Raw genomic sequence first — 23,657 nt, forward strand, 5'->3', positions numbered from 1 at the left:
GCCAAAACTCTTAAAACTGCATAAAACATCGAGATTTAGTGTCATCTCAAAAAAAAATTTTTTTTTGAAAATATCAACTTTCTGGGACTTAGAAAAATTTTGATATTGTCCCAAAAAGTCGACTTCTTCAAAAAAAAATTTTTCGAGATAACACTAAATCTCGACATTTTAGGCAATTCTAAGCCTTTTGGCATCAAAAATTTTTTTTCGATTTCGAAAATTTCATGTACTCCCCTCTATGGTGATTTTTCAAGATATATGAAAATTCCACTAAGTGGACTGAGAAGGCTTTTTTTAGATTAGCATCACTGTTCTCATACAAATAGGCAACGCAAATGTCAAGCACTAGTTTGGAAAAATGATGCTGACTGTGTGACATAAACACTTAAGCATGCTTTTGTGAACTACTCGAATCAATCTGAATCTATTGGTGTCAAAATTAGTATCCAAATTTATTTAATAAAAGTATGAAACATATTTTCATGAGACTGTTATGAAAGAAGAGAAAGGCATTATCACACCACTAGGTGGATTAAGAAGGGTTTTTTTTCTTTATTTTAGATGGTTTTCGAACCTTTTACTACTGGAATTAGTAAAGGAGACAATAAAATTACTCGCCGATTTGTCTTAGTCGCGAAAACCACCGAATTTCATGGCGCATCTTTATAACTCACACAGGATGCATAAAAGTAAACAAATCGTAAAAGGGCGAAACTCTTTTTATGTTGATATATTCTTTAGATATATAAGGAAAGTGGTAACATTTGCATGCCTTTTGAAGATAAACTAATATCCAAATTAACAAATTGATCTGAGAATATACGATAATTCCTAAACACGATTTGAAATCAAAGTCGAAACATTCCTCGACTTGTTCATCGATGATTTTCTCCATTTTCTGTTAATGTTAGATTCGCCGTTCTTTGAAAAACAGCTGAAAAGTGTTGATTTTTAGCAGTGTAGGTATCTGACAAAGTGGGACGATTTCATTAGATCATATTCGTGGCTGCCATCGCCAGCAGAGTTGCCAGGTTATTTTTTCAAAAATCTGTCAAAATTCAAAAATTTATCTGGATTTGTCTGGGTCTACTAGATACAAGGAAATTTTTGCCGGGCTTCATTTTCAGTGAGCAAAAAAAAGGTCTCCCCATCTATCGTATAGAGGCCAAAACCGTAAAGATCTAGTAAGATCTGACTAAATCTAAGAACAAATGGATAGTCTGGGAAAATTTGGAAAATCTGGCAAAAGATCTGGTTAGTTTGAGTGTCTGGCGAAACGAGGAAAATCTGGCATTTGCCAGACAAATCTGGCAACCTGGCAACGCTGATCGCCAGTGCAGTTCGAGTTTGACCCTGGCGTTGCTACCATCATTCCTTTTCACATTTTGGCACATGCCGAGCAAGTTCTTGACCGTGTGTATCCGCGCCCGTTAAGCCTGATGTATTTGATAAAATCGTTCAAAAATCGAAGAAAAACGTACTAAATTAATCAGTGCTGTATATCAAGTGTCCGCAAGTGAAACGTAAGAGTTCAGAGTACAATGAAGGAATTAGGGAAATTAAATGTGCAATACGGTGGCTTTCGAGTGTTCTTTATCTTCTTGTTCATGATTGCTCAATGATTGGTTGGCAGAAGTCGGTTCATGAAAGTTGCCTCTTTCGCTCTGACGTTCGGTTGTATGGGCTAGCCCATGGATTGGAAACGGAGTACTGTAGTATTGACACGACTAGATGCGCGCAGTGTGAGCGAAACAGACTGATAAATCTGTCATCGTCTGAATTCGTGCTTGAAGAGAGCACGAGAGATTCCGTAATCCTGCTGTGTAGCTGGATATATCCGGATTACTGCAGCCAAAGGCAATTACTTCAGAATCAATCTACAAGTTTTGAGGTGTTAATTAGAACATTGAAGCGCAAGTTTGGTCACAGCTTGCTAAAGTTGTGATCACAAATGCAAACAAAGTGAAATTTTCTGTATACGCAAATCTCGTAATCGCTATCCACTTATTATATCCAGTTAGATTCGTCGGTTTTGATATAACTCAATATAGACAAATAATTGGATAAAAGGTATTCTGCGGTTAATACTGACTGGTTTCAGTTATAAAGTCGGAAGAAATAATCGAACAAAAGTTCTTAAAATATTACTTTATTTTTAAAATGAGAGCCTTTGTTGTTTTATATAGTTGTGTTGGTTCGTATTTGAATCTGAAATTGTTTAAACGAGGATTTAGTTGTTTCGTTTGTGTTATGCTTGGTTTTTCAATCTATATTACGATACTATTCAAACCAACAGTATCTGGCTTTCGCTAGCTTCATTCTTCATTATTAATCACATAAAAGGCAAAATGTTTAACATGTTTCTATAGCTATGTCGTATAGGAGCAAAATGTTACACGAGTTACCTGTGTCAGAAGGCAGTCTGGTGAAATTTCATTCATATTATTCCGATGTGCACAACTTTCACATCATATGTTGAAAAGTAATTGTGTATATTGGTGTTGTGATGTCTACTGCAATTGAGTGACTTCTTTTCTCTATCGGCAGTAGTGAAACGTGCTCGAGAGAAATTGAGTGAAACAGAGGAGAGAACTGTCAACTTGAGAGCAGAGAAAATAGTATGGTAGCATTCTGAGAGCTAGCGTAAATTGCAATTCATTAATAGTTGGAACGAAGGGCGTGTAGGTTTGTTTAGTATTGTAAATGTTTGTTTAGTATTGTAAATGTTTAAATTATTATACAATATCAAATAATCGCAAAATGATAATTTTTGGGAGAATTGAGGTAATAAAATTAAATCTTTACAGTTTCTGGTAATGTGCAAGTAAAAATCGAGTTAGAAAACTTCCATGGCAACGCATTGATTATCAGAAAAGGTTCATTGTTTTTCTAACCAAATGAAGTACAAATTTACTTGCACTGTGAAATACTAAACTACAATCAAAAGCAACAAAACAATCAGGGTAACCGTACTCATTCATCTCAGCTCCACCATTCGGATACATCCCGTTTTGCCCACGGTAGCATAAAATCGTTTGGCAAAAAAATGACATAACGGTTGTTTAGCATAAGCTATACTAAAACCATCAGTTAGAGTGAGATCTACTATCTCTGATCGATGCATTGGATAAAATGTAAATGGATAGTGTCGATATAAGAGCAGTATATAGAACTAATTTTTCTGGGATATTACTTCGTTGATTCCAATTAAATTAATTTGGTGATTAATATTAATATGATTGCCAGTAGAACATCCCTGTATGTAAAAGATCCAACCTGCACCGCTCTTCAAAATTTGAAAAGTTAGATATTTTACAGTATGGACTGTATACTGTTTGGACACCCCTCGGATGCTAACCATCAGGTTGGCGAGAGGTGTAATAAGAAAATAAACGAAAAGTTGGCAGCAGAGAGTGCTGTGTTGCGCTGTATGTGGCTCAGTCGGATCGCCATTTTTGCCACGAATTCCATTTTTTTAGTTTTAAAGCTCACAGCACCGAGTTATTGTGCGTTTAATCAGTGAATTTCGATCAAACTGACATTCGGAACAATGATTTCATTGTAATTTGTTTAATTGTGCCATTTGTTGTTTCGTTCTCGGCTCCCTGTTTTTCGTGGAACGTGGTCTCCGTCATTGCTGACGTTCAGAACGTCAGAGAAAGTAAGGAGGTCAGCATAAGTAGTGTTGAATAAGGGATTCTTTCAACCCCGCCAGCAGCAGGACACTGAGGAGTAACCGCCACAAGTAAGCGAAATCTACACCAGCAAGATGTCGTTCGAGGAAACTTCTGCCGATCGAAATGTTGAGATCTGGAAGATCAAAAAACTAATCAAGAGCTTGGAAATGGCTCGAGGGTAAGTAACAGTGCTATTTTTTTGATTAAACTATTCTGGAATGATTAATTTGAAAGATAGTAAAATCAGTTCGATTAGAATATTCTGTGAACAGCATTAGTGCATTAGAACCTTGGAACAAGGGAAAAAGTATAACATGAGGAGAGAATAAGCGTTTTAAGGACAGACGAAGAGAGTTTCTTATGCAGGTCACCTGAATTGGTGTTGAACTCGTATGTACAGTCTGTACTCATTTGATTATAATGCAGGTTGGCTAAAGATTACATTCCGTGTACTTTGTACCAATTCACGAGAAAGGGAGATTTTTTTTTCGCTAAAAAAATATCAGACAAGTGCGACAATCATTCGTCACGTCTTCTCGATTGCCTTGAAAACGGGAGAGAATAGTGCAAATTGAGATGAACGCAGTTTCTCAAAAAACAGACAGCATCACTGAGCGTTGTTTTTACTTAACTTGTTCAAGCCCCGTCGGCTTCCTTTCTTCCCACGTATAGTACAGTACTTGAGAGCAAAGAATAATCCTCGTGGTGCAGTGACGATGATGATGGTAATGATTTTTCCGTTTACGTTGTCTCCACATGCAATGTAACCCATCTCACCTATTTTTGACGTAGAAAGAGCGCGCCAGACGCTGTCGGTCCCTGCAATAGTTCTTTTCCATTCAGCTTTCCTCTCTGCCTTCGAACATCGTCGGAATTGCCACCCCTCTGGGATGGGGTTTTCTTTGTGTCGTCCTTGATTACTAAGTGGCACAAGAGGACCCATGTCCTGTACCGACTATATCGGCTAACATGTTAGCATCTTTGGATCCACTTTCCTTTGTTTACGTTGAGTACTTGACTAATGAAAGTATTTCCTTGTAGTCAATGTTAGTGCGAGATTTTTGTTTCCAAAATGTACATTTATTAAAGTTAGCTTATCGAAAAGTGGCGGTTTTAGTGTGAAGGACAGAACGCACAGGTCAACCCAAAAAACTATAAGGATCAGCCATTACTACCGTTCTGCGATTTCTGTTGAAGCGATAAACTTTTTTCTCAATATTAATCGAGTTTATCTTATATGATTTAGGGAATATTCTTAAGCACTCAAAATTTATCCTGGGGTATTTGCGAACTTATTAGGCGAAAACGACATAACATTGAATTTCATCCGAACTCGCATGACACAAAATCAGAGCATACCATTGAAAGCTTCAAATCGTTTTATATCGTTTTCTGTCTAGCAACAACCTAGCTCTAGAATGCAATACGTAGGACTGAAACGTTAACTATATATTCGCTCATATTTATAGATTCGCGTGCTTCCAACAGCTTCGCTTTTGCATCGATTGACCAATTAGAGCGATGCTTTCCCATTGGTATATCGCTTACTCCTTCCAAAACCTTCGTCTACGGTAAAGAAATCCGGTATGCCGGAGATTTTGAGCAAACAAAATAAAACACTGCTAGCTATTAAGCAACATTTCAATGATAGGGCAACGGCTCCCTATTTCATCTGAGCTCCTATTTCCATCTCATCCCTTCACCTCATAACTTTGAACATGAATAATATTTTACAACCTACCGGAAGCAAACTGTGAAATGTTTTAAAATGATTTGAAAAGCTATTGTCACACTTTCCTATTGAAAGAAATGGTTTTAAATTCTTCGGTGATCGTTTTTTTCATATAAAATAAACTCACTTTTCAATTTAGGACACACTTTCGTCTCAAGATTTACAGTTCGTCATGTTTCTGAATATCTACTAATCGATTCGTCTCAAAACATGATCACTATTTCGCACAATTACACTACTATTGAATGCTGGATGTCTTCATAATTAGTTATGTTCACTTGCCACTTGTTTAGTTAACGATTAAAAACTTCAAAATTTACCCGACAAGCAATAAAAGTCTTCAAAATTATGAGATGAAAGTTTTTCACTTCGTTCACTTGATTGCGCTTTGTTTTCATCTCATTTGGGTTCGTAAAGTTGCCAAGTTATCTCATAATGTTACAAAACAAAAATTGTTTATCTTCTTCAAATTATCATCAAAAAGTATGTTTTTGGTATCCGTGACATTAGTTTAATTATATCATTGATATTAATATTTCAATAAAACTGTTTATGCTTCGAATATTACCAGAAAGAACGCGTTAAATACTAATGAAATAACCAATGTGGCAAATCTAGTAGCACTGGTTTCATTCCGCTATACGCCAACATAACGCTGTGAAGTGTGTGTGTGTGTGTTTCATCGGCCTTGCACAGAGATGCCAGGTACTTTGCATAGAAAGTCTATATCTGTTCTTTCTGTTTTCACTAATAAAATGCTGTTAAAAGATAGTTCTTTAGATCTCCGTAAGTCATTGCCCCAATAATTAGATAATTCAACGAGTAAATTTTTTACCAATAATAATAATGTGGAAAAATCCTGGTGGGTACGGTTGTATCGTTTGAGTTGTATATGTGCCAGCGGTAAGGCAGTCGGTCACCAGAATGTCTGCAAGCCATATTTTTCCACCTGACAGCGTTTAGTCAGCCATCTGGCAGCCATGCGAATGCGGGTGAGAGTGTAATAGTGCAATATTTTGTTTTGATTGCTGTCGCCATTGCTAATTTATAGGATGAATAAAAGATCAATGATAGGATGGATAAAAATCCATTGAGATGAAATTAGGAGCAGAGTAGTGAAAACATCATTAGTGTTTTTAGCTGTTTTATAAATATTAGTTGAATTTTCAAGGAATGTGAATCAATTTTCAACGTGGAGCAAGGCGAATGAAGCAGTAATATGAAATAGTTACAGTGATTTTAGTGGCTAAATCGGGGTTTGAAGGCGACGTCCTTACAAATGAGATGAAATAGGGAGCCCTTACCCTATATAATTGAAAATACATGGCTATGAACATTCAAATCAATACGTAGAAATATTTCCAATCAATTGGTGAAATAATATTACTAATTGAAACTAAACTAGCTGAGCTGTAAGTGTTCAAATACTGATCACATTTCTACTTGTATTTACCCTTGAATTTCTAATTTGCACCCCTATATAGAAAACAAAGATGTGTTCTACATCAAAAATTGAAAATGTCGAATTGCAAGGATTGTTGAACAACAACAATAGTCAAAGTGAAAAACAAATGGCGGAACATTAAACATTAGTTGCCAAGCAAATATCGAGCGTCTACTCGTTATAGGAAAGATTTAATAGGTGGGAAAATTGATTTCTCATGAGCTGAATGACAGACAGCAAGAAACGTTGAGCAAAATTTTCTTTCTCGACATGAAACCAAGAGTTTTCTGCTCCGGACGGTAACAACGGTAACGGTAACGACCGCACGAAACACTATCATGTTCATTTTACCCCAATTTCCCTTTTTGTACTGGGTTGTATTCAAGTTTAACTATATAACATAAAACCGAAGCACTTGTAGAAGACAGGGTAGAGAATTTCTTATCGTTATACTTCGTATATACTTTTAATGTCAGCAGGAAACTCGTACCGTTTTAACTCATTTTTCCTTGTTATAGTATTCTCAATATACCCCGTTTTTGTCGTACAATATGTAAAATTTTTTTTCGCTTTCCGAAAGGAGAGTGATTAAGGTTGAATAAAATCGATTGTTATCACGTATAAAGCCCGTACGAATCGGTTATTCGACCGTTTTACCCCAATTGATAGGTCGCATTAGATCTGCTGCTGGGTTTTAGATCAACGGTAAACAAGATTGATGCGGTCATTGAATCTATTTGTAATCTAGGAGAGTTTAACCAATGATACGAATTATTAAAAAATGGGACAAACAAACTGTAATCAGCATCGCAAATAACGAATCGTACAATCCAATAACGAAACATGTTAGTATAAAGTATTACTTTATCCATGATGTGTTGAGCCAAGGATTAATCAAATTGAGTTATGTACCAACAACAGTGCAGCCAGATAATGGACAAAGGCAATTCCAACACAAAACAAAAAAGTTGAGCTTATAGGCGTCGCGGATTAGGGGGGAGTGTGGTAGTAGTCTGTAATAACGCGTCGCTAAAATTTTGTTATTTTCAATAATCAATCAATCCACTGTTATATTTCAAACCAGGCGGTTTTACTTTAAATTCTTCGATTTTCACAAACCACGAAAAATAAGTGGTCCTAGCGTACTTCCTTGAGGAACACCTTATCAGCTTGTGAAGGACTCCAGTCTATCATTTACTTTCGTCGAAGTCTCACGCACTTGCTAAGTTGCACTTCACTACTTATGAAAAATGAAAAACATCACTCAAAATGAACTAGCACACCTGATATAAGACGCTGGTTAAACAACCCAGAAGTCGTATGTTCGAGTCCTTGGAACGATTCTTAGTATCCGCAGGATCGTACCATTAGCCGTGTAACAGTACTGTCCACTTACCAGTTGGCTGCGAAGTCAATTGAAGCTAAATAATATATGATAATAAACTAATATAGCAATCAACAATGAAACCGTAACGAGGTCTTAATGAAGTCAAACACATCGCTGTACACATTGAAGCGTTGAATCATAGCCCAAATCAAGCATAGTTAGCATAGTTAGTATTACCCAAATCAGTGTACAGTAAAGATCGACATAGAACACGTTCTGAAGCATACAGGTTGATCTGTGATGTATGTCAACGAACTGATAAGTATTTGATTCTTAATAGTTGACAGCGTTCTCCATATGGCTCGACTGGTTACTCCACGGTAGTTCCCGTAAAGCGCAACGAATGAATTTTCGGTCAACCCTATCGTTGAAGGTACCTGAATTTTCAGTCAATAGTATCTGCTATCAAAGCGCGTTGTCATTTTCGTTGCACTTGTAGTGTGTCAGGACCGATCAGTTACCTATGACTTTCATAATTCCGTAGAATCGTTCAAGAGTTCGCAAAGATTTTAAGCTACAAAGTTAAATTAGAAATTTGAACGAACAAGTGAACATTAAAGGGACATCGGTAAAGTGCCTCAATCCTAGCCTACGGGATTTCATGTCACTTTTTCATAGAGATTGAAGTCAAGATCTCCGACGCCAGTCGATCTATCCTATCGAAGATTCATCCAAAAAGTTGGAGGAAGGCTGAGTTTTTGAAGTTGCGGATCTTGACATCATCTTCAAACGATAGAAGACCCTCCAGAGATAATTTGACACTGTTGAAGTACAATAAAAATATTGAATGTTCGAGATGGCTTCCATGCGGAATCTCGAATGTTGCGAGACACTCTTCGAAAAAGTTATCACCAGTTTTGATTACTAAACGACGAATTACCAACGTTGAAAACAAAGTGAAGCAAGGAATTTGTCACAAAAAACTTGTATTAATAAAATTATTATTTTTATTATTTTCGTAATTTTAATAATACTTTTTTTTCTCCAGCAATGGCACTAGCATGATATCGTTGATTATTCCACCGAAGGATCAGATCAGTCGGATTAGCAAGATGTTGGCCGATGAGTTCGGCACTGCATCGAACATCAAGTCTCGCGTGAACCGTCTGTCCGTACTGGGTGCCATTACCTCGGTCCAGCATCGGCTTAAACTATACACCAAAGTGCCTCCGAATGGACTCGTGATCTACTGCGGTACGATCGTGACCGAAGAGGGCAAGGAGAAGAAAGTCAACATTGACTTTGAACCGTTCAAACCGATCAATACCTCGTTATATCTCTGCGATAATAAGTTTCACACAGAAGCACTGACGGCACTGCTAGCGGACGACAATAAGTTCGGTTTCATCGTGATGGATGGTAATGGCGCACTGTTCGGTACACTTCAGGTATGTTTTTGAAAAAAAAAAATGAAACTGATATTTAATCTGTATCTAATCGACACGGTTTCCGCAGGGCAACACACGTGAAGTGCTGCACAAATTTACCGTGGATTTACCGAAGAAACACGGCCGAGGTGGTCAGTCCGCTTTGCGTTTCGCGCGTCTTCGTATGGAGAAGCGTCACAATTACGTCCGGAAGGTGGCAGAAGTGGCCACCCAGTTGTTCATCACCAACGACAAGCCAAACATTGCCGGGTTGATTCTAGCCGGTAGTGCCGACTTCAAGACGGAACTTAGTCAGTCAGATATGTTCGATCCGGTGGGTATTTTCTTTGACAAGATTTGTCTAGATGTCAAAGTAATTGTTGTATTTGTAAACAGCGATTGCAATCGAAAGTTATCAAGCTGGTGGACGTGTCGTACGGTGGTGAGAATGGTTTTAATCAAGCCATCGAGTTAGCAGCGGAGTCATTACAGAATGTTAAATTTATCCAAGAGAAGAAACTGATCGGGCGATACTTTGACGAAATTTCACAGGTAATCAGCGTTTGACATTCTGTTATCATGAATAGTATGTAATTCATCGCAATTCATAGGATACCGGAAAGTACTGCTTCGGCGTGGAGGACACCTTAAAGGCGTTGGAACTGGGTTCAGTCGAAACTCTGATCTGCTGGGAGAACTTGGACATTCAACGTTACGTGCTGAAGAATCATGTCAGTGCGACATCTACTACAGTATTGCACCTGACCCCGGAACAAGAGAAAGACAAGTCTCACTTCACCGACAAAGAGGTAAGTCTTAATCGGTTGTTGTTATTTTTTTAGTAAGAAATAGGCTTTTAACTAGTGGTCATTCGATTTCCGGCTCAGAAAAACCTTCTGCTCCACTGTTTGGGATTGAAAATCGTACCCAAATAGGCTCCATAAAAGACAATCTTCTTATCTATTACGTTATGATCACCCTCTTGATCTATATTAACAGTAGAGCCAGATAAGACACCTGTTCAGGTAGTTCATTGGAACAAGATACAATATCATATGATTGTTGGATCATGAAACTCAAACAGCATTCAATTACCCATTACCACTATGTACATGCTAAATGACTTATATGCTTTTGGGATTATTATTTCGAACGATCATACCAAGAATTAGAAAATTAGCATGAATCGTATGGCTAATGAGGCCTGCAAACATAGTAAACTAAATGCGATGTGAAAATTAAATACGATTCCAGTCTGCAAAGGCTATTTTATTTGAGATGGGCGTTACTTTCGATGCCACAACACAATTTCGTCCTAAAGTATTTCAGAAATAACCAGTGTTTTTAACAAATTCAGCATATTTGATTTACAGAGCAAGAGCTGTTGAGATTTACTCCTTTGCTTTGGAAATACACTGTTGCGAAAAACACGAGTCAGACGTTGGTATTAATTTCGAGGAACAAAGAGGGGCAGTCAACCTGATTATTCAGAACATCCGCTTATTACAAGCGCATGCAACACCTCGCCGAACTTATAGTGTATCGAAACCGATTAGTAACCCGTGACCATTCAGGTAGTGAGGATTCCAAACGATTGAGCAGTGCTCGAGGGTTGAACGAACAGTTGAATAGTATAGAGATTTTAAATACACAATTTGCATTCTGTAATTCGATCGAGTGATGCTTTTATATGTGAAACTCGAATTCGATCGAGCTACAGAATGCAAAATTTCGTATTCGATCGACACAATCCGATTCAAACGAAATACAGAATCGGGGTTACGATCGAAATTTCGAATGTGCAATTTTGCATTCTGTATCTCGATCGAGTTTGAGTTTTCCATACAAAAGCATCACTCGATCGAATTTCAGAATGCAAATTTTTACATTCGATCGAAATACAGAGTAGGGGTGAATATTCGTCTCTAAAATGTTTAGCCATACCCATTACAAGTCCTATGAGAAGCTTTACAAAGAATGTTGATGATTTGTTACTTGAATGTCAGTTGCTTTTGGAAAAAAATAAGAACTTAAACGCACGTTGTTCTAGCTATCGGGGATCCTTCAAAAAAGTATTCGAAATGAAATGGTTCTTTTTTCTTTGTGAGCGTAATGTTCGAACATTTGTCAGAATTCGGCGAAGCTTAGCAATTTTCGTTGCAGAAAAGCTACATCTCCTGGGCTTCGGTTATAATAATGGATCTTAACGCCATCGGCAAACGATAGATAAGGGCCATGCAGAGAAAAGTTTACGTCGTTGAATTCTGAATCAGGAACTGGATTCTGCACCTGAACCTAAATTCTGGATCTGAGTTCTACATTTATGCCTAAGTTCTGGATACGGATTCGAAACCGGATTCTGGACCAGAATATAGATCTGGATCCGATTTCTGGGCTTGGATCTAAATTCGAAACCTGGAATTTTCACATGGACCTGGCTCTGGACTTGAATTTTTGACCCGTATAAGGTTTTGGACATGAATTCTGAATCTGAACCTAATTTCTGCTTTTGAAGTCTGTATTTAGTACCTGGATTCTGGACCTGAATTCTGAACCGGAATTCTAGGCCTGAATTCTGGATACGGATTTTATACCTAAATTCTGAGCCTATCATTGATTTAGATCAGGATTCTGGACTTGAATTCCGGACCTGAGTTATGGACCTGAATTCGGAATCTGATTAGTGGATCTGACTTCCGGGACTTATTCTGGGCCTGGATTCTTAGATTTACTATTCTAAATTTGAATTCTGAATCTGGTTCTAGATTCTGAAACTGAATTCAAAACTTGAAGCTGAGTTCAGGATTCTAGGCTTCAATTCTGGAACTAAACTGGATCTGAATATGGATCCGGTCTCAGGGACTGTATTTTGGACCCAGACATGACTTCTGAAGCGAGCTTTTGAACTAGAACTCTGGACCTTGGTTTTGGACCTGGAAACTTGGCCTGAAATCTAAGCCTGAATTAAAATTCTGGACCTGAACTTTGAATCTGAACCTAAATTGTGGATCTTGACCTATATCTAGATTTTAGACCTGACAGCTAAACCTAAATCTGAATTCCGGATTTGACTTCTGGGATTGTATTCTGGACTGGCATGCTGGAGGGAGATTCAAACTTGATGCTGGACAGACCTATGTTCTTGAACTGAATCTGAATCGGGATCTGAATTCTCAATCTGGACGTGAATTTTGGTTTCTGTGCTTAGATTCTGGACCTGAATTCTGAACCTAAAGCTCATTTCTGCTTTTGAATTCTGGGTTACGTACCTGGATTCTGGACCTGAACTCTGGATCGGGATTCAGGCCTGAGTTCTAGATACGGAACTTACACCTGAATTTTAAGCTTAGATCTTAATTCTTAATTTAGACTATGATTCTGTGCATGAATTTCGGATGTCAGTTATAGACCTGCATTAGAAATCAGGTTAGTTGATCTGGCTTCTGGGACTGTATTTTGGGGCTGGATTCTTGAATTTGCTAATCTGAATCTGACTCTAGATTTTGGAACTGGCTTCAAAGCCTGAACCTGAGTTCTGAATTCTTGCCTTAAATTCTGAAACTGAAGGATCCGGCCTCAGGGACTGTATTCTGGACCCGGGCATGACTTCTGAAGCAAGATTTTGAGCCTAAATTCTGAATCTGGACCTGGATTCTGGATCTGAATTTTAAATCTGGACTCTAGTTCTGAATCTGGATTCGAACCTGAATTCTGGACCAGCTTGATCTGGTTTCAAGATCTGAATTCGGATTTGAATTGCGGACCGGGATTCTGCACGAATGAAACTGATCATGTATTTACCTTTTTACTCACACTCTCTCACTCGTTCACTGGACTAATTTCGAATAGGCGCTCCTTAGCAAAGTAACATATTCACGTCAATAATATCGGTTCAACTTGTCAAAATTTAAAGAAAATCATCACGTGCGGCTTTGTGATTTATGATAAATAACCTTTATATCAAACGACCGTTATCCCAACTGGTATCTCTAAATTACTTGTTATGTATGTCAAACATCGACATCCCAAAAACGGATGCCATGAGATTACATTTAAATTCGAGCGAGTATAAAATGCCTACACCAAAATATACTGATTTAAGTACAACTAAGTAAATAAGTACATAGCGCATAATCGTCTGTTTTCAATCTCTCATTTTCAGAGTGGCGTAGAGATGGAACTGGTTGAATCTCAACCGCTTCTCGAATGGCTTGCCAACAATTACAAGAGCTTCGGTGCTACATTGGAAATTATAACTGACAAGTCACAGGAAGGTAGTCAGTTTGTGCGAGGTTTCGGTGGAATCGGAGGTGAGTTCGGTTGCTTGTGAATAATTGGATTATACCAGCTTGTGACGTTTGTCTATTAGACAATCCAAGAGTAGTAATCACAGTTGTTTCATTGCCGTACAAGATGCGAGCACGTATCGCTAATTTTGCTAACACAATCCATTTTTTCCCGTTTATATTCTCTCTTTTTTCAAATCTTGAACTGCTAACAACCGTCAATGTCTAACCGCGTGGGTGGTGGGCGGGTTAAAATGTGTGCTGTGATAACTGGACTGCAGGTATTCTCCGCTACAAAGTTGACTTTCAGTCTCTGCAGGCCGATGAGCCACTGGACGATGTTGACCTTGACGATTACTAAATCAATTACGTATCTCCTTTGCTGCAGTATGATTTTAAAGATGAACCGGGCACTGTTCGACGACCAACCGAACGGTACAGACAACCTAAAACTTACTTTTCACTTTTCGAATTCCGTATAAAAAAAAACCGCGTTCTAGGCCGATTTTTGCGAATAGTAAACGGACAGATAACAAATTGAAATCAAATGTAAACATTTTTAGTAGGGAACGTTATCATCAGGTCCCCCTCGAGAGCAAATCAAAGTCGAAACTGAAATGGATTGAAATCGAACACATACATAATATATATAATATTGAATAGTTAAAATGATGAGGTGAAAAAACTGAACTAATCAGTTCCGATCCTGTGTGGTGAGCGTGTGTATCTAGATAAAAGGCGAATCCGGCAAGCCGTTTTGTATAAATATTAGTAATGCAGGCCTCTGTAACCACTCGTTTTTACTATCTCTCAGGCTCTGATTCTCCGACTTCAATGTTTACTCGAAGCTGCTGCAACACCAATCGAAAAACAGATACCTAACATGAGCGAGAGCATTAACGAATGGGCGTAGGAGGCTCGTTTTAATTGTGATATATCATTGAAAAAAGTAGTCCTTACATTAACAATTCAGTCTTTTGTACAGCCGTACCGATTGCATGACACGGCATCGCTATAAGTAATGGAAAATTATTAGTATACTAGTGAGTCATATAACAAAAGATTTCCATCACCTACTTATAGCGTTGGTTTGCATGAGTAACTGTAAACTGGCGATCGGTAATAAACAAATAGTGTTCACGAGAAAACGTAATTCGCGATACAAAGGAAAGTAGCTCAAAAATGACTTGTGTTGGCGACTTCACAGCTATGAATAACGACTATCTTGGAATTATAGCACTAGAAGCACAGAAATAGTTACTGCAAGAAATATTTATCGCCTTACGCAACGGATGTGTAGATTGCAAGATTGTTGTCAAGTGACAGAGTTGAGATTTTACGCGTAATATTATTCATAATTTTTCGGTCTAAATCAGCGCCCTCTCCATACAGAACAAAAAAAAAACAGACTCAATGACGCACTGTAATACGACCTACCATAACATTCTTGCGTTTAGATTAAAGGAACAACTGCACCACGCACAGCGCCGCTGTTGGGTTTTTGAGAGTGAAGGTAATTGATTGAATGAATCACATTTGAACATTGACTTATTTTGTTTTGTGAACTCTTTGAACTTGTGACCATCAAATAGTTTCACTCATTTGTTGATGCTTTTAATTTTGAATGCGATTTCTCGTTGGTAACATTTACTGTTGGAACATATTTTTGAATTATGTTAGTTGTATCACAAATTAGTTTGTTCAATCGAATATTTGGAAATATTTTCTTGTTGACTCATAAATGGTTCTTTTTTTCAATACCTCAAAACGTCTTTTTTTCCTTTTCATAAGTATGCTCATTACAGACTCTCAGCTGACCGTCGAGTCGATACAGCCAATATTGCATTGTTGTGAGTACAGCCATCTTATCATCCAGTGATATCTTACTTTTTCGTTGAACATTCTGCAACTAACTCGAAAAAAAATGTTTTCGTACAAGCGCTAGTACAAAAAAAAAAACCGTTCATTTCGAGTTCCAAAATGCGGCCCCAGCCTAAACCGCTTTGCAGACGTAAAATTAGTGCTATTTACCTTTTTGGCTAGCGGCATCATTTTTCACCAGTCAAATTGTTATATGCACTTAGCACAAACTGGCTACCCATGTGGTACACAGAACTTCTAAATGTCCAAGTCATTATTTGTCTCGTTCCAAATACTTTTTGTGCAATATGAGTACAGCAAAATTGTTATGCTTCAAAAGATGTTACTCTGATTGTCCTTGTAACACGTCGATCAATAAGTCCCCCTTCTGGCAGACAGATGGCCCCTCTTAATCTAAAATCAGTCTAGCGTTTAATAGCGATATCCTTCTGTCCAAATTCCACGACATTCGGCTCAATAGTGTGTGAGTTATTGTGCTCTCAGTGACGCTACTTTTAGAAAACAATGGAAATAAAAGAGCTTTCGAGTGTTGAAAAAATTCTGTGCTAGTCAAGAGTTTCAAACAAATCATCCATTATTCACCCCTATTCTGTATTTCGATCGAATCGGATTACTTCGATCGAATGTGAAAATTTGCACTCTGTAATTCGATCGAGTGATGCTTTTGTATGGAAAACTCGAACTCGATCGAGCTGTAGAATGCAAAATTTCGTATTCGATCGAAACAATCCGATTCTAACGAAATTCAGAATCGGGTGAAAATCTTGAAACCAATCGGTCGGATGAATTTGGTGTCTTCGGAAATGTTCTAGATAGTTTATATGGAGCAAGTATACACTGGTAGAAAACTCGATTATCTCGAAAAGGTACTTCTGATATATGTTTTTCAATGTTTGATATATAACTGATAATAAAGGTTTTTCGAAACTTTGCTGAAGATTTTTCAATTTTTGTGAGTAGGATGGTTAAAGAGCCATTTTACATATACATTTTTCTGTTCTAACTTTTTTTAAATAGTTGTGCGAAAGTTATCTTTAAAAGCGTTGTTAATTATTGTGCACAATTTTTCCCAACTAAGTTTTTTAATGTAGGCTACCATAAAAAATCTGATTATTTTTTCATCAAAAATTAGTCAACCTTGTAATATCAATATATCCAATAGCTGTCAGGTCGATAAAATTTAATTTAAAACGGTTTCTAGTCGGTCATAAGTAAGGAAAGTTTGAAGAGTTTAAATCATATAAATTAGAATTCCTAAAATTAAAACGTCACAACGTATCAACACTCCAATTGAGCAGAATAAAGGTTTCAAATGAGCACTATAATTGTCTCGTACATTTTAATTTTTTTTTTTTGAAAAATGATAAACGGAAAAACTGCAACCTAAAACAGATTTTACATTAAATTAAAACTCTTAAAACTGCATGGAACGACGACATCTCGTGATATCTCGACGTTATAGGCAATTCTAAGATATTCGGCATAAAAAATTTCATTTTCGGAAATCTGAAAAATTTTCCAGTCCAGTCGATTTTTTTTCAAAAATTTCGTTTTTCTAAATACACAAGATCTCGATATTTCAGGCAATTCTAAGATTTTTGGCATAAAAAGAAATCAATTTCGGAAATATCAAAATTGCAGAGTTCCACCCCAGGATTTTTAAATGATTGCGCATTGTTATCACATACAAACCAATTCGCACCCTCACATTCCGCTACTAACACTAAAGGCCGTTCGTTTGTTCAAATGTCATCATAGACACACGTAGTTATCTCACCGTTTGACGACCGACATCGGTTTTTCGAAATGGGAGTCTAAAATTTTGTTTTCGGTTCGCCGCTTCCATCACGTAAAACTTCTTTGAAACAAAACAAATCGTGACGAAATTCGTAATTCCTTAAATGTGTGTCCAGATATCAAATGACTCGAGCTTTAACAAACGCGATGGGGAGCTAAGATTATTTGTAATATGAAACATTGATACATGAGAAGTGCGTTCATTCTTCATCGACGTGGACGTGCTACGTGCGTGTAATTCTCTGGAAAACAGGTAGTAAAACCTGAACAACACTTGTGAATTAATCATAATGCTTTTCAGTAGCACAATGTTGGTAATTCTTTTTTTAGTCTAGAATAGATTGAATTATTGATTTTCTTTTTTGAAAACTAACTCCATAATGTTTCTAATAATGAACATCATTGTCTTATAATGGTGTCACAATTTGAAATCGGCCTCATTTTATTTTCTATTACGGTGTAGTATTACCGAAATCATTTTGAATTCGTAAATTCAGCACGTTTCTAAATAATCTGATATCTATGTATTGTTGCTCATCCTTTCTTTTTTTCTTAATTTGATGTTTAATCTCTACTTTGTTTAATCGGTTTTAGCATTTCTCGTACTGTGTGTCAATACTAAGATTCGTTTTCTTGTTATTTTTGCAGGTATTTTGCGCTACAAGGTAGATTTCCAAAGTATGCAACTAGACGAATTGGACAACGATTGTTTCGATTTAGAAGATTATTAAATTTTTATGTTTTATGAAGATATCAGTTATACATCAGGTTAGAAAATATACAAAAACGAATAATAAGAGAAGTTGCGGTGAAACCAAGTATCATCTTTCTCTTTTATTTCGCTTAGTACGTGCAGCCGATTGAAAAGAAAAACATAAAAAAACGCAAAATAGAAAACAAATCAATTCGAAATCGGAACTCCGCGATCCTTGTAGTCAGCGCGGAACGAGTTTTCCAGTAGTTTGTAGTTTGTTGGTGTAGTGACCGAAACGGACAGCCTAACAGCATACAACTAAGTACCATAACAATTAGCAGATTTTGCAATTCGTAGACTTACTATGAGAACACCAAGGACTCGTTTTGTTTGCCCAATGAACCGTACTCTGAATTGACTTAGCGCGAACCTTCAAGCGAATTTTGTTTTAACCTTTATGCTTAGTAACTTATTCACGATCCCGTGCGGCACGGTCGTTCTTGAAAAGACTTTTAACGTTACTAGATTTGCCTAGTTGGTACCGCTTCGTATCCGTACGCTGGCAAAACATACGCTGCTCCGTTTTGAAACGTGCTTCACAATAAAAAAAAGTTTTGAATAGTATCTAGTGACAGCGACCTCGGAAATACCTCCATCCTTGTGCAACACTGCGTTTTTGGCCGAGATCATTCATGTTTACCACCCTTAGGGTATTAGGGTTTTCGGTTGGCAACTGTTCTAACTGCTCTAATTCCTGTTTACTGAAGTTTAGTACATACTATGAGGATCAAGCAACAAAAAAACCGAAAAATGGTGAAGATTCAAACACTAATAGAAAACAAAAACAATTTGAATTAGTTAAACCAAATCCAATTCAGCTACAATATTTTGAATTCATAAGTAACTCTAGAGACAGCCAGAAAATTGTTATTATATATTATAAAATGATATATTACATAAAACGAAAATATTTATACAAAAAGGAAATGAAAACCACGGAAGCAAAATTTTCAAGTTTGATTTTATTTCTCAGAAACGCCTTCTGGTTTGGTTCGGTGTCTTTGGAGCTTTTCACTTGAGCGTACTTGATTCGTACGTGGTATCACAGTTTATTGGTAAGACGGGGCCTTTAACCGAGCTTTATTATGGATTACAAGCTAATTTAGTTCTATGTAGTAAATTATGTTTTACTTTTCTGGTCAGTGTTCCGTGTCGTTTTAGTGCCTCCAGCAGTTGCGTCTTTCTCACGAGTTCCCACATCGATGTAGGGTTCCCATACGACCCCAGCATGGATTGCTTTTCGCAGGCGTTGCCAGAATAACTTTCGCTCCTCGTTCAATATTTGAACATCTTTCTCCTTGCGGGAAGTTGACTTTTTGCTCTTTTTGACGAGTCTATTATGATTGGAAATTGGTGTTGCCTTCTCTTGTACCGGTTGGGGCCAAACAATGTATGTTTTCGTTTTCATCAGGAAATGCAAGGTTTTAGGTCTTTTACTCTTCGGGATATCCTCTATAAGAACCAAGATAAGCTGTTCCCGACGAGTCTCAAGCATTCTGTGGAAAGATGTCATGGTTTGTGACAGAACTTTTACCTTATTCATAAACCAATTTTTTACCTATGCTGAGCCAGATGCATCTCGAATTGACACCAGTGACTCAGTAGAAAACTCTCAGACATTACCAAAAGTAAGGTGCGTGATTTGTCCATGCAGTAAATGATATTCTCAAGGATGCTTATTCCGACCTGAAAAAAAAAATAATCGCTGTTTTAGTATTTAGCAACGATGTGCGATTGAAAGTATATTTGTTTTTGGAAACGATTTACTAGCAAGATTCTACACATAGGCATAGTATACATACACCGCACTCAATCTGCTTATCTGAAAGAACGAAAAAACGTTTCAGCGGCACGCGAACACAAATCATCAAATATTTCCAAATTTTAAGCTGATTATGAAAGTTTATAACATTAGGAACATTTTACTACTTGAACGCAACATATCACGCTCCGTAAAGATACTTTAACCCATTATAACCCCATGGTCGTCAAATTTGAACCAAATGAACAGATATCAATTCCATCATATTCTGTGTTGAAGATATTGGAAAACGCAAAACCACCATTAGAAATCTTTTCCAAACGAAATTATCCTGTGAATGATATACGCTGGGCCAATACAGTAGCAAAAAAACCTGTTTTAATCCACCTAGTGGTGTAATGATGCCTTTCTCATAATCCTCATATTCTCATATATAAATGTATGGATTTTCGCAAAATAATTTTCTTTGACTCTTGAAAAACAAAAAGTTTTATCCATCAACTAGTATAACCTACAGAGTAAAAAAGTTCTCAGATCGGAGATCGGTTCAATCGAAGTCGGTTCGAGAAAAGTGACTGGGATCCATTTTTGAGTCTACAGTCGTTAATCGAAAACCGGGAATCAGAACAGCCGAAATCAATTTGTTTGGCCGTCTACTGATAATGACTATCGATTGGAATAGTTTTGAGGCAAGTTTATAAATTAGTTTACGGGTTTTACTTAGCACTTTTAGTAACAGTATAAATATTTTAATAACCTTCACCCTGTAATTCCGCAACCGGATGTCCGGAATTGGTGTCGGCTGAAATTCAGGAATTCAATCTGGGATCACGAGGCCTTTCATTTGAACCTATATTCATTTGTGAAAATTGATGAATAATCGCTGAGAAAATTGAGTGATATCCATTTTAGAATATATGACCAGAGATGTCCATCTCCTCTTGTTACTCCAGGCTTGCTCAAACAAATCAAAATGAAGTCGGTGTGTCATTTCATGCGTTTGTATTCAATCATAAGCCATCATCATAACCTCACTCAACTGTACTTTCCACCTCCTTTCCCCACATTCCTACCTTCTCTCTCAAAACTGGCCTGCTCTTCGCACTCTTTCTCTATTTTTTCATCCTCTACAAATCATAACCTCACAATACCTTTCTTCCTCCACCGTCTCTAAATTCTTCACTTTCCTCAGCGTTATTTCATGATATTTACAATAGTGATTTTCTACTCATGGTACCGGAGCCTTGTGAGCTTAGCCTATGAATCATCTCAATTACGTCGCCATTTTGCCAACGGCAAACACACGATAGCTGCGCTCTCTCGGCGATCGTTCAGCTGCAGCAATCAACCTGTTCATAAGCAGCTCAATGACGTCGCTCGTTCCGTCAGCATTCACTTGCCGGTATCCCACGCCGCGAGTTGCGCACTAAGTCCGGCCACGATACTTTTCTCGCACCTTATGCGTCAGCTAACTTTCCGCTTTGTCCACCGTCAACAATGCTCGGACCAAACGAGAGGGGTCAGTCCACCAAACTTGAAGTACGAGAATCGTTGTCGATGATAGCACGCCTGCCGACGCAATGAATTGAGCCGTCGCCGAAGAAATTCGAGGCGAACCAAAAACAACAAAACCCCTTTCTGGGTGTCCGTTAATATGCTTGGTACCCGCCGATTCGCGAATAAGTTTCCTATCACACCGCGTTTGGGGTTTTGCTCTTTCCTAGCGCTAGATTTGCTTTAACAGCGGCGCAGTCGTTTTCCTACCCAGTTCGTTAGCTGGTTTCCTCTTGCTGGTCGTTGTGGACGGATCTTCGAGCTGTTTACGGCCACGTATTCAGATGATGTAGAATGGCCGATAGCGGCGAATTGTTTCGTATCACTGCGGAGTGAATTTGACGTCCGCCTCCGATGACTGATTGAGCCGACTGTGGATGTTCTTTGCTTTTCCCTTTCTGTGCTATTTGACGTTTGTGCGGAAGCTAGTGTCCGCATGTTTTACATCGTGCGTTTACCGAGGAAGCGGTTCGTAAACAAGCAGTGATGCCAGAGTTGCTGGCCTGTGTGTTATTATCTTGTTCAATTTGTGTTGTTGGCTGACGAATAAGACTTGACTTTCGATGGAGGGAATCGGTGGTGCTATTACCCGCTAAATACTATTACTATTTTTTGTTTATTTTGTTTTTAATGGTGCTAACTATTGAATATGCTAAATAAACTAAGCACAAACGCAACACTCTGTATGACGAAGAGTAAGCAAAATTTCTCCCCTCGCACTGACAACTTCAACGAGCGCTCTTCTCTTTCACATATAAACACCACTGTTGTATAAAGTGTGCACGCATCATGAGTGCGTTTGTTTATTTCCTTTTACCTCTTCCACTGAATCGCACCAAAGTGTTATAGAGCAGAGCTAATTAATTCTCAGAGGTGGATACAGATACTTTCACAGAGGTGTACACTCCGGTGAGCACTCTGGTGTATGGTTTGCGTAGAAAAAGCGTGGGGCACGCAAAATCAGCAAAATAAAACAATTTATCGTTAAATTTTCGGTTTTTATTGCAAATTTTTTATAACAAGGCCAGATCTACTTTCTATTAATTGAAGTTCACAGAAGTGTTCGCTCACCATCACGCGCCAGTGATCACTTGGGTGTATTTAGGCGAGAGCACGTGAGAGCGATTCGTGCGAAGAGAATGTTATTCTCTCAACACAAGCACGCACTCAAAGTCTGTCTGTCTGGACACTGAGAAGAAGTGCGCTTTCCTCTTTGTGTGGAGCAGAAAAAATGTCGGAATCGGAAACCGGGAATAAGGATAGCCAGAAGCGGTTTATTTTATTTGTCCACTGATAATTTCTACCGATTGAAATAGTCACGAGGTCAGTTTAGTATTTTTTATGTATTTTGTTTCGCCACTTTAAGTGAGGGTATCAAATTTTCAACACACTTTATCCTATATTTGAACCTAATTTGATGAAATAATTTAGAATTGGAATTTTTACACCAATAACCCTGTAACTCCTGTAACCGGAAGTCGGATCAAAACGAAATTCAGGAACTTTGTATAAGATATTTATACCTTTCATTTGAATCTAAGTTTGTGAGAGTCGGTTCAGATATCTCTGAGAAAAGTTAGTGAACTAATTTTCATTTTTTTTGCACATATCATCCTGTAATTCCGAAACCGGAAGTCGGATTCAAATAAAATTCAGAAATTTTGTATGCGGTTACAAGACTTTATTTGAATCCAAGTTTGTGAAAATCGGTTCAGCTATCTCCGAGAAGAGTTAGTGCAAAAAAAAATGTTGCACACACACCCTTTGGGCCTCGGTTCAAAAGTCGGTTTTCACAGTGATTACATAACCTTTCTATATAAGAAAGACGAAAAAAATATGTCTACACTCAGGTAAAATGAGTAGTGTAATCTTATGATGCATAAAAAATCACCAAAATCACCATTTTAACAATTAATATGAAAATATACCTCTATTATATATATGTATATATATCATCTATCACTATTATAGTTTTCATACGAACAACTTATTAATTCCACAGTATATGAGATGAGT

General features: G+C 37.6%; 2 protein-coding genes across 5 annotated transcripts in view; one reads left to right on the top strand and one right to left on the bottom strand.

The window, feature by feature from the left end:
- Positions 1–1,362: 1,362 nt before the first annotated feature.
- On the top strand, positions 1,363–18,392 carry LOC131438390 (eukaryotic peptide chain release factor subunit 1). Of its 3 annotated transcripts, XR_009230931.1 has the most exons (9): positions 1,363–1,523; positions 3,649–3,855; positions 9,229–9,628; positions 9,696–9,941; positions 10,004–10,159; positions 10,219–10,416; positions 13,770–13,917; positions 14,175–15,406; positions 18,220–18,392. XR_009230931.1 is itself a non-coding variant. In XM_058608402.1 (8 exons), the coding sequence occupies exons 2-8, from the start codon at positions 3,770–3,772 to the stop codon at positions 18,300–18,302; spliced, it is 1,317 nt and encodes a 438-aa protein (XP_058464385.1). In that variant the 5' UTR covers positions 1,363–1,523; positions 3,649–3,769; the 3' UTR covers positions 18,303–18,392. The 3 variants fall into 3 exon arrangements, 2 of the variants coding, with proteins under 2 accessions (XP_058464385.1, XP_058464386.1); XM_058608402.1 differs by lacking the exon at positions 14,175–15,406; XM_058608403.1 differs by lacking the exons at positions 1,363–1,523; positions 14,175–15,406 and adding an exon at positions 3,391–3,506.
- An 877-nt stretch (positions 18,393–19,269) lies between these two features.
- The window catches only part of LOC131438384 (toll-like receptor 6), a 29,035-nt gene continuing 24,647 nt past the window's right edge, over positions 19,270–23,657 (bottom strand). For both annotated transcript variants that reach the window (XM_058608389.1, XM_058608390.1), the window contains 2 exons: positions 19,884–20,011; positions 19,270–19,821 (listed from right to left, as the gene is read on the bottom strand). In XM_058608389.1, coding sequence (XP_058464372.1) covers positions 19,446–19,821; positions 19,884–20,011 — 504 coding nt within the window. In that variant the 3' untranslated portion in view covers positions 19,270–19,445. The remainder of the gene's footprint in view (positions 19,822–19,883; positions 20,012–23,657) is intronic.

The sequence above is a fragment of the Malaya genurostris genome, chromosome 3 (assembly GCF_030247185.1).
Source record: "Malaya genurostris strain Urasoe2022 chromosome 3, Malgen_1.1, whole genome shotgun sequence".
In the NCBI taxonomy this organism is placed as follows: domain Eukaryota; kingdom Metazoa; phylum Arthropoda; class Insecta; order Diptera; family Culicidae; genus Malaya; species Malaya genurostris.

Coding starts and splice junctions, on each gene's coding strand:
- LOC131438390 (XM_058608402.1), top strand. CDS start 3,770: ATGTCGTTCGAGGAAACTTCTGCCGATCGAAATGTTGAGATCTGGAAG. Junction 9,629..9,695: donor CACTGTTCGGTACACTTCAG/GTATGTTTTTGA, acceptor CGGTTTCCGCAG/GGCAACACACGTGAAGTGCT. Junction 10,160..10,218: donor ACTTTGACGAAATTTCACAG/GTAATCAGCGTT, acceptor CGCAATTCATAG/GATACCGGAAAGTACTGCTT.